The following is a 12,086-nucleotide window of genomic DNA, read 5'->3' as shown; positions in this document are numbered from 1 at the left end:
ACTCACATGGCGGAAGTGAAATTTGAGTTGAACAACAAAGCCTTTCCCATTGATTTTTTTTCCTTTTTTATCCCCAGGAAAAACCACCTGTGCAAATGTTTAAGAGCAAGCTATCACTTATAGCACAATGGATTGCTACATTTATTTTAACAAACTGTCTTTTAAATGTCTTTGTAAAGTGTTACTGGGTGTCGAGTAATGTATTATTATTACTGATATTTTACTAAATCTTACTATCCACATTTCTTTGTTGATGTGCCCCGTTGAAGAATTGTTTGGTAACAGAACAGTAAACACGCCAAAATGACTGAAAATACAACTGACGACTGGTATTTTTTGATATCAGTTCGGATTCAGCGGGTTGGAAAATGGATGGATGGATGGATGGATTTTAACAAAGTTTACTGTCCGCCCTCAATCACAGAGCATCCCAGTAAAACGTGAATAACGTTTAATATACCTGCACCCTTAGAATGCAGACATCAGGACATCGCTGCGCGTGCATGTTTAATAACAAGATATGACAGCATTTTGCACAGAGCATGCGTTAAAACAAATTGATTAAGATCAGCGATTTTCAACGGTTCACATGTGTGCCGTAAGATTTTTTAAAGCAAACTAATTAAAAACACAAATAAGACTACGACGCAGATTCTATACCATTTTATATGATTTGTATATCATTATTTTAATAATATACATACACTATATGTGGACTATAAAGCAATACATGTATAATTTCGTGCATTTTAACCAGTTTACATCTCTCAACTTGTTAAAAATTTGTATGTAATCAATTTATATGAACCTTTACTTCAATAATATACACATTATGTTTGTATTGCGTGCGCACCTTACTGTGTAATTATTTCAATGAACTTGTGGTATTGTTGAGCCCATAGTGTCCCTATTTATACTCCACTACGCAGCGGCTGAATTTGATCACGCATTCACACGTATAATAATAATAATAATTCCTTACGTTTCATAGCGCCTTTCTTACTACTCAAAGCAATTTGTAAAAATAAATAAATAAATAAAATAACAGAAAGGAAGCCCCCCGGACACAAACCAGTGATCATTTAGCTGTGAGTTAGCATTTTACTCCTACCACCACCTTTTCATGTTAGATACGCCGCATTATAATTTTGAGCACTATTTTTTATTTTAAACTGTCATAAATAAATTATATCAAAAAGGTTTTTTAAAAAGCCAATTCAAAGCAAAGAGGGTAAGTAATAACTGTTTTCTTTTGTAAGTCAATCAAAAATGCTTAAGCCTTTTTTTAAGAACATCGTCCTGTCAAAATAAGAGACTCTTTCGCCTGGTCGACGTGAATCATCTTTAAATGAAATACTGCCAATAACGAATACTGTAATAGAAATCACCTTGCTGCTTTCTAACTTTGACGAACTAAAGTTTTATTAGGTGAAAAAAATGATCGCCCGTGACAGATACACTTAATCAGTTGTGTGTGAGACCTACGATTTGTGACTTTGAGTGTGTGTGTGTTGTGTGTGTGTACGTGCGTGTGTGTGGTTTTGTCAGTTTTACAATAAAAACAGACATCAGTTATTTGTGAAGCAGGAATATTCTGATCATTCTGATCCTTGCTCACTGATAAACATTCAGAAGAAACAGCGCTATTGCAGTGTTTTCCTCCATAACATCCTTTCAGCAAACAGGACTAATGTCCCTGCTGAAACAGATCGCCCTTTAATGACATGCTGCCAATACGGAATACTGTAACAGAAATCACCGGGCGGCTTTCGGTTAATGATAAACCAGCGTCTCTTGATGATCGCCCCTGACACATACACATAATCAGTAGTATGTGGGACCCACGATTTGTGAGTTTAAGTGTGTGCGCGTGCGTGTACGTGCGTGTGTGTGCACGTGTGTTGTTTTGTCAGTTTTACTATAAAAACAGTTAAACGTCAGTTATTTGTGAAGCAGGAATATTCTGGTCATTTTGATCCGTGATCAACATTTTAAAGAAACAAAGCAACTCCAGTGTTTTCCTCCATAACATCCTTTCAGCAAATGGGACTAAGTTCCTTGCTGAAGCATATATATCTGTGTGTATATATATATATATATATATATATATATATATATATATATATATATATATATATATAGCAAAATACCCGCGCTTCGCAGCGGAGAAGTAGTGTGTTATAATATATGTGTATGTGTATATATATATGACAGCAACACCAACACTTATAACAATGACAACACAATTACATTGACAATCATGTTACGTTATTTTTAAAATGTTTCCTTTACTTTTTCATAACCTCTTTAACACACTACTTCTCCGCTGCGAAGCGCGGGTATTTTGCTAGTATATATATATATATATATATATATATATATATATATATATATATATATACACATACATATACACACATACATGCAGTTTCAATAACATAGAAATCAATATAAACAACATTAACATCATTATCATATGAGAATATGAAGTAATATATAAGAAGCACATTTCATATGAATATAAATTATTAAACAGTAAAATCTTCTTCTGTAATGTGCTACCGTGGCTATTCGTTTGTCTGTCCAGGATTTTAAATCACCTGTAGCTCGCAAACCGTTTCACCTATTGACTTGAAATCTGGTACACATATAGAACGTCACGTCTACTATCCGCTTTATGGGTGATGATTGTATTACTCTTTTTATCCATCCATCCATCTATTTTCCAACCCGCTGAATCCGAACACAGGGTCACGATGGTCTGCTGGAGCCAATCCCAGCCAACACAGGGCACAAGGCAGGAAACAATCCTGGGTTTTTATCTTTATTTTATTGTAGAATCAACTCCTATCTGCGCACACCAGGGCGGCCGTGGGCGGATGCGTATGGTGTATTCACTCCACGTTATCGTGCATTACGCTGTCACTGGTATTTTGATAAAAGAATTTGAACAACATATAAGAAGCGTATAAATTATTAAACAGTAAAACATTAACATTTAAGAAGTAAAGTTACATTAAGTACTACTGCAGTGCCTTTGGGTATACCTCATTTTTTGTTTGCTCATTACATGCTTAAATGTATACATTTTTTGGTGCACCTACCCGAGAACACGCGACATATAACCGAGCGTGGGAGAAGCATGGATTTTAAACACGCGTTGAGTTCATCTGCTGGTCTCCCTCGTGAAATAACTGGTAATGTTTGACTAAAATCTACAGCGAGTAAAACGACATTACCTCCTATTTTTTTTTTTTACGATCTCTGAGATCTTGCTTTTTTCGGTTCAAGGCTTCATAAGCTCTTTTATGTTCTATGGTGTACTTATCCCAAGCCATCATCTTTGAATGTTGCAAGACTTTTGCCTTGTATGTAGATCGGGGTAATTACATTCATTGCATTCCTAGTCTGAATTACAATCCGATTGTATGGGTGGTTACCTGGCACTATAGGGTTGCTACCCGTCCTTTAAAATACGGAATCGTCCCGTATTTGAGAATGAAATTGCGCGTCCCGTTTTGAATCAATACGGGACGGAATTTGTCCCATATTTTTTTTATCATTTTTTTTAAAGCAGCCTCTCATGCAAATCATCCCACACGCATTTTATGAAGATGCCTCCTTTCCTACTTTTGATTGGGTAATACTTGATGCCATCGTTAGTTTGATTGGTCTTTTTAACTGTCCAGTGAGGAGGGTGGGTCTTTTAAGTAGAGTCTGCAAACTGTTGGCACTGGGATGTGGCACCCACTGCAGTATGCGTCCCTTATTTTTTTGTATTAAAAGTGGTAACCCTACCTGGCAGGTAAAACTTATGTTTGGTCATGAAGTCGTCTAAAATCAGCCATGTGCCCTCTTTTAATTGTGAGAAGCAGATATATATAGCCAAATTCTCGCGCTTCGTTGCTGCAAAGTACTGCTTTTAATTTTTTAAGAAGAAAGTAAAACCTTTTTAAACGGATCGAAAATATACCAATAACAATTTGTTAAGGATCTGTTTTTTTGTGAACCTCGCTTTTCACAACTGTCCCGCTACGGCGTGTGTTTCGTTTATTTGACAGTATGTAGATCGTGGTAATTAAATTCATGGCATTCGTTTTCTGAATCACAATCTGACTGTATGGATGGTTACCTGCCAGGTTACGCTTGTGGTTGGTCAGGAAGTCGCCTTACATCCGCCACGTGCCCTCTTTCTGTTCCCAGAAGCTGATCATAGAATGGTTTTAATAGTTTACTTTCAAATAATGCAAAGAGTATGCGACACGTGTTTCTCCTTAATTCTGGGCTCATCAGGCATACACACTCACTGCATCCCCTCTCGAGAATCGAATATCATCAGCGCCAGAGTTGAAGCCCCTAACGTTGCGGTCAGCAAGTGGGCTAACATCCGCCATGTGCTGTCTTTCAGTTGCGAGAGGCAGATCATAGAATGGTTGAAACTGTTGCCCCTAACGTTGCGCTACGGCGTGTGGTTCGTTTATACCTCGTGTCTTCTCATTAAACTTTTATCTCGCGAATATGTTATTGCAATCCGCAGCCGGAGCGTTTCTATAAACTTAATTTAAACTTACGTTTTACACCGTGCTTTGTTTCCCTTATGAACATGCTTGTATGCTTCACTCGCTCCCTTCTCAATTGTTTAATGAATTTTTTGTTCTTCGCTGTTTGCGGCTCCTCCTTCATTTGTCCCTACTGCGTTCACAGTCTTTTCACGTGATTACGTGGGAGGCGTGATGACGTGACACTCAACTCCTCCTCCCACGGCCATCGAGCTGCCGTCCATTACAGTATATTGTGAAAAAAGAGGTTCCAGTTATGACCATTACGCGTTGAATTTCGAAATGAAACCTGCCTAACTTTTGTAAGTAAGCTGTAAGGAATCAGCCTGCCAAATTTCAGCCTTCCACCTACACAGGAAGTTGCAGAATTAGTGATGAGTCAGTCAGTCAGTCAGTCAGTCAGTCAGTCAGTCAATCAGTCAGTCAGTCAGTCAGTGAGTCAGTGAGGGCTTTGCCTTTTATTAGTATAGATGACATCCTTCACATATTCTACAACTCTACGGTGGGAAGTGCGATTTTCTATGCTGTGGTGTGCTGGGCCATTAACATCACTTCAAGATAGCCTCACCAAATCAAAAAACTAATTAAAAAGGCAGGCTCAGTTATGAAATGTACTGTCAATCCTACTCACACGTGTGATGGTAGAAATTGGTAAATAAATATCTATCAATCTATTTAACAAATTGCTGTAAAACCCCAAATTTCACCCTGAGGACAAATAAAGTTCTATCTACCTATCTAAAATACTTTTGATCAACAGAATAGTGCAACGACCACCACTGTAAAAATAATAAAAGTTAACATCTGTAACCTGTAAGCAGGCAGTTGCATTAAAACTAGCCGATGTAACACCTGAAGCTGGTGCGATCCTTCCCGTTGGAAAGGTGTTTCTTTACTGTTCAAAAACATAAAATAAGCAGAGCTCTATTGAATGGAAACATATTTAATGTAATATTAAATTTGTTGCAAGCGTAGCAATATCAGAGTTTAAAAAATTAACTGACATATTTTTTAAATCTTTATGATCAAACAAAAAGGTATTTGTCACACACATTTTATATATATATATATATATATATATATATATATATATATATATATATATATATATACACATACATTGTATATATAACAAGGGAGCTTCTTATATGTATATATATGTACATATGTATATATGTAGATGTGTAAATTTGTATATGTATATATATGTATATGTGTATATGTGGATGTGTATATGTATTTCTACCATCCGGCGCCGCCGAGAGTGGCAGCCTTTTCAGCAGCTCCGTGTAGGACTATATGTGTATGTGTATTTTTCTACTTTTATTTTTCTATTTTTATTTATTGATCACACCTACCACTTTATTTTATGTGGATTTGTTCCCTGGACACACTTACTTTTACAACGTGGGCATGGATTTTTAAACGCCGAGACTCGCCTATTCAAGTACTCAACTTCGAGCGCTGAGAACAAATGCCAGTGCCGGTGTGGTTCCCTATTTACCTGACGAGGCAAGAAGGCGGTATTGTGGCAGCAGAGCCGGCACTAAGCTAAAAATGAAGTGGCTTGCGAGAAAGTGGCGTTTTAAGCCTTCGGTGCCTTCTGTTATTCTGGGAAATGTGAACTCAATCTCAAATAAGATCGACGAACTGGCTGCGCTGGTGAAAAATGTCAGAACCTACAGAGAATGCAGTTTGTTGTGTTTCTGCGAAACGTGGCTAACTAACACCATCCCAGATGCTAATGTGGAGCTACCCAGGTTTAGCACAGTTAGAGCGGACAGAGACGCAAGTACCTGTGGGAAGCACAAAGGAGGAGGACTCGCTCTCTATGTTAATACACGGTGGTGTAACTCTGGACATGTTAAAGTCAAAATCTCCACTTGCTGCAGGGACATCGAACTGTTGGCCGTAAGTCTGCGTCCCTATTACTTGCCCAGAGAGTTTGGACACGTCATTGTTGTCATCGTGTATATTCCTCCTCGGGCGGACGTGGAGATAGCGAGTGACATCATCCATTCTGCTGTTGCTAAGTTACAAACGCAGCACCCCGAGGCACTTGTGCTAATCGCTGGAGACTTTAACCATGTGACGCTGGACAAAACATTACCTGCATTCTCCCAGTATGTGGACTGCAACACCCGGGGAAATAAGACTATTGATTTACTGTATGCAAACGTTAAAGACGCATACAGTGCCACCCCGCTGCCTGCGCTTGGGAAAGGAGATCATAACCTGGTTCTGGTTCAGCCTCACTACAAACCAAAAGTGAGAGTCCTACCTGTAACCATATGATCATTCAGGAAGTGGACCCCTGAGGCTGAGAATGCTCTGAGACAATGTTTTGGAACTACAGACTGGGATATCCTGCAGGGATCACATAGGGAGAACATTGAGGAGGTTGTTGACTGCACTACTGACTACATCAACTTCTGTATGGACACTGTAGTTCCAGTAAGAACTGTATGCTGCTATGCTAACAACAAGCCATGGATTACAAGTGACATCAAGGGCCTTTTGAACCAGAAGAAAAGGGCCTTTAAAGACGGTGATCAGCATGAGCTCAAGCGCGTGCAGAAGGAACTCCGAGTCCAGCTCAGGGCGGCGAAAGAGCAGTACAGGAGAAAGCTGGAGCAGAAGTTGCAGAACAACAGCATGAAGGAAGTGTGGGATGGGATGAAGATCATCACTGGCTGCAGCTCAAAGCGGGGGTACCACCATCGAGAGAGACGTGAAGAGAGCAAACCAAATGAACATCTTCTTTAACAGGTTTGACCACCCTAACCCACTCTCACCTCGGAGTACTGCACTCTCTACACATCCTTCTGCTGATACCAACATAGGAGAGACATCCCCACCCACAATTACAGCAGCGCAAGTGAGCAGAGAGCTGAGGAAACTTCGTGCCAGCAAAGCAGCAGGTCCAGATGGAGTATCGCCACGACTGCTGAAGGTCTGTGCATCAGAGCTGGGGGGTCCTGTACAGCGCATCTTCATACCTGAGCCTGGAACAGGGGAAAGTCCCGAGGCTTTGGAAAACATCTTGCATCACCCCAGTCCCAAAGGTATCACGTCCTGGTGAGCTGAATGACTTCCGGCCTGTCGCTCTAACATCACATGTGATGAAGACCATGGAGCGGCTGCTGCTTCACCACCTGAGGCCACAGGTCCAACACGCCCTCGACCCTCTGCAGTGCGCATACCAGGAGAAGGTGGGAGCGGAAGATGCCATCATCTATATGCTACATCGATCCCTCTCCCACTTGGACAGAGGCAGTGGCGTTGTAAGAATTATGTTTCTAGACTTCTCTAGCGCCTTCAACACCATCCAACCTCTGCTCCTTAGGAACAAGCTGACAGAGATGGGAGTAGATTCATACCTGGTGGCATGGATCGTGGACTATCTTACAAACAGACCTCAGTATGTGCGTCTCGGGAATTGCAGATCTGACATTGTGGTCAGCAACACAGGAGCGCCGCAGGGGACTGCACTTTCTCCGGTCCTGTTCAGCCTATATACATCGGACTTCCAATATAACTCGGAGTCCTGCCACGTGCAAAAGTTTGCTGACGACACTGCTATCGTGGGCTGCATCAGGAGTGGGCAGGAGGAGGAGTATAGAAACCTCATCAAGGACTTTGTTAAATGGTGCGACTTAAACCACCTACAACTGAACACCAGCAAAACCAAGGAACTGGTGGTGGATTTTAGGAGACCCAGGCCCCTCATGGACCCCGTGATCATCACAGGTGACTGTGTGCAGAGGGTGCAGACCTATAAATACCTGGGAGTGCAGCTGGACGATAAATTGGACTGGACTGCCAATACTGATTCTCTTTGCAAGAAAGGACAGAGCCGCCTGTACTTCCTTAGAAGACTGGCATCCTTCAACATCTGCAGTAAGATGCTGCAGATGTTCTATCAGATGGTTGTGGCGTGTGCCCTCTTCTACGCAGTGGTGTGCTGGGGAGGCAGCATTAAGAAGAAGGATGCCTCACGCCTGGACAAACTGGTGAGGAAGGCAGGCTCTATTGTTGGCATAGAGCTGGACGGTTTGACATCCGTAGCAGAGCAACGGGCACTCAGCAGACTCCTATCAATTATGGAGAATCCACTACATCCATTAAACAGTGTCATCTCCAGACGGAGGAGCAGTTTCAGCGACAGACTGCTGTCACTGTCCTGCTCCACTGACAGACTGAGAAGATCATTCCTCTCCCAAACTATGCGACTCTTCAATTCCACCAGAGGGGGTAAACGTTGAACATTATTCAAGTTATTGTCTGTTTTTTACCTGCATTTTTTATTACTCTTTAATTTAATATTTTTTGCTGCTGGAGTATGTGAATTTCCCCCTGGGATTAATAAAGTATCTATCTATCTATCTATCTATCTATCTATCTATCTATCTATCTATCTATATGTAGATATGTGTATATGTAGATATGTATATGTATATATATGTTTACATAACCTCTTTAACACACTACTTCTCCGCTGCGAAGCGCGGGTATTTTGCTAGTACAGTATATATATATATATATATATATATATATATATATATATATATATATACACATACATTGTATATATAACAAGGGAGCTTCTGCTGTCAATAACATGTTACAGCTGGCAGTAAGATGAGGTCAGACCTGCTTAGTTCTTCCGCAGGTTTACATTTAAAGGCATTTAAAAAGCGCAGGTTCAAAACATGCTAAAAGTTGTTTTTGTTCGTTCCGATGTTCCCCTGTTAGAAACAGAATGATGAGTTAATTGGGGTGTTGGTATTAGACTGAACCATTTTTCTCGCTGAAATCATAAACATTTATCAGGATGATGTAACTAACCTCAGTACAGTGACGTGCACGAATTCCATCAGTATATCAACGTCTTGAAAAAAACCCACTTTAGTTTTAATTATCATCGGCGCGTTTATTTATTTCAATGTATGGAAAAAAAAACTTCCAGTAGTCTCGTGTACGGATATATGTACAACGCTATTTACAGCACTAACTTTTATAACAGTAATAATACTTTTTCCCAAAAAAAAGTTCCCCTAAAGCTACCTATGTATGTTTATTAAAATATGTACTGTCCCCTTTTCATATTTAAACATACCACTCCCTTCTTTTACCATACATCAGAGCTTTGTCATATTTAACGCCCACTTTTCCACGCTGCTGAGAGATGTGTATTCGATGAAAACACTTCTTGGACCATCTCGGCCACCGTAACCTCTCATTTTGGGAGAGAAGGGCGTAACGACAGGATGCTTCTGTATATAATGTTTAAATAAAGCTGTATTGAAAGGACTCTCCCATTATTTTCAGTTTTAATATTCAAGATGAGTAGAAAGAATTTTAATTAATTGTTAAGAAAGAATTATAATTAATTAAAATATATTGTATTTTTGAAGTTCGACAAGCTGAACGTTTACATACTGTTTTGAAAGACGAAACATTAAATATATTTCCCTCCCCAAACCTCACCCCCTCCTTCGGCTCCACTGTGGGTTGAACTTAGCAAAACTGCCCAATAGAGTGTAACGGCACGGTTTTGAAAAAGCGTTAGGAGAGGCTTGTATTTTTCTTTGCAGGCGGAGTGGAAGATTTTTTTTGTAATTTTGTATTAAGAAAATTAAAATGACTGAAGAAAGTTCTGTTAAGGTCTGTGTAAGGGTTCGCCCTGTAATTTCGAGGTATGTTGGTTAAAGTATGAAATAACTGTTCAAAGTCGAACTATTTCATGACTGTTTTCAGCTAATGGTATGCCTAAGCTATCGCTGTTGGAGAGGATTTTTTAAAAATGTACTTTGTTTGAGTAGAAGCGTACCTTGACAGCAATTGAGAAGAACTCATTACGTTTATTTTACATACTTTTTATGATTTGTTCTTTGAAAAGGGAGATGGAAGTGGATAGCTCTGTCACTTTGTACTGGAAAGATGAAGAGCATTGTGTTTCACAAAATGATGCCACGAAATCTTTCACATTTGGTAAGTTGAGTCAATCGTTGTTGGTTTATGTAATACATCATACGTCTTACAGAGCTAATTCATGTTTCTGATTTACAGATCGAGTGTTCAGTGCTCAAGAAAACACTCTTACAGTCTATCAGCAGATCGCTCACCCTGTTGTGGTTTCTGCTCTAGAGGGTTATAATGGTGAGTTAAACGAAATACTATTCATCTTTACACCTTTTGTTTTAGTTTCGACAATGTGTTACACATGTAAGTGAAAGGCCATATTTCCAGTGTATGTATACTATATACATGTGTATATGTATGTATGTGTGTGTGTGTGTGTATAAAAAAATACATATATATGTATTACAGTAAAGTAGGTGTCTATAGTATTTATAGTATTTTTTTAAACATTGTGCCGCTTAAGTTGTTTTTTTTATTACCTTTCAGGAACAGTTTTTGCTTATGGCCAGACATCATCAGGAAAGACATTTACAATGATGGGTGATGATGCTTCATATGGAATCATCCAACTGGCAATTAATGATATATTTAAATGTATTGATCAGGTGAGCTATTATTGTTTCTATTCCAAAAAATTTAGAACTCAATTTTTTCCTCTGTTTTTGTACAGAGAGAGGAAAGGAGTAAGAAATACCCTTAATAAAGTGCTTCAAATACAAAAATTGGTTGGTTTTAGGTATACAATAATGTTAATAAGTGAAATGGAATAATAGGTTAAGCCAGGTGAATGCTATATTATTTTCATCACACACACACACACCTTATACAAATCTTTGAAGGCTTTGTTGATTTTCATAAAGCATTCAAGTCAGTTGATACCCTGTGGGATATCCTCTGACTTCATGGGAATCCCCAACCAAAGTTGCTGGATATCATGGCCAGCCTGTACGCTGGTATTGTGAATGCTGTGCAGAGTGGAGGCAGAACCTCTGTTTTTCCCAGTTGATTCTGGGGTTTGTCGGGGTGTGTTCTTGCTCCTACTTTGTTCGATGCTTTCATGGGCTGGGTGTTGGGCAGGGTTGTAGTCCTCTTGTTGTAGACCACTTAGGCAAACTACAGTGAGTCCATCAGGGAAAGACTGGAATGGAGGATGCAATTATCTATCTGCCCCACAAGGTGTATTCCTACCTGAACAAAGCTGGCAGCATTGTGAGGACTGTTTTTTGACTTATTCAGCACTTTCACTATCGTCCAGCCAACGCTTTTTAAGAGGTAAACTCAGAGATATGTAGGTGGATGAGACTATGGTGTCTTGGATAATGGACCATCAGTCAGGCATTCCACAGTTTGTGAGACTCAAGGACTGTGTTTCTAATATGGATGTGGGAAGCACTGGAGCAACACAAGGAACAGTCTTGTCTCCTTCACTTTGTACACCTCAGACTATAAATATTTAACACCAAGTCTTGTCACTTGCAGAATTTGTGAGATGATTCTGCCCTTATGGGGTGTACTGATATATGGAATGAGACAGAGTGGAAAAGTTTGTTTCTTAGAGCAAAGAGAATTGCCTGCATCTTGCCAACACAACCAATGAGCTGG

General features: G+C 39.6%; 1 protein-coding gene across 1 annotated transcript in view; it reads left to right on the top strand.

Annotated features, from left to right (window-relative positions):
• Nucleotides 1-9,864: 9,864 nt before the first annotated feature.
• cenpe (centromere protein E) overlaps nt 9,865-12,086 on the top strand; it is a 105,672-nt gene continuing 103,450 nt past the window's right edge. Inside the window, exons 1-4 of the mRNA XM_051929640.1 lie at nt 9,865-10,258; nt 10,462-10,553; nt 10,632-10,721; nt 10,971-11,089. Of these exons, the coding sequence (XP_051785600.1) occupies nt 10,203-10,258; nt 10,462-10,553; nt 10,632-10,721; nt 10,971-11,089 (357 nt within the window). The 5' untranslated portion in view covers nt 9,865-10,202. The remainder of the gene's footprint in view (nt 10,259-10,461; nt 10,554-10,631; nt 10,722-10,970; nt 11,090-12,086) is intronic.

This window comes from Erpetoichthys calabaricus, chromosome 7, assembly GCF_900747795.2.
Source record: "Erpetoichthys calabaricus chromosome 7, fErpCal1.3, whole genome shotgun sequence".
Lineage (NCBI taxonomy): Eukaryota > Metazoa > Chordata > Cladistia > Polypteriformes > Polypteridae > Erpetoichthys > Erpetoichthys calabaricus.
The sequence above is the reverse complement of the archived record's forward strand: the minus strand, read 5'-3'. Positions and strand labels throughout refer to the sequence as shown.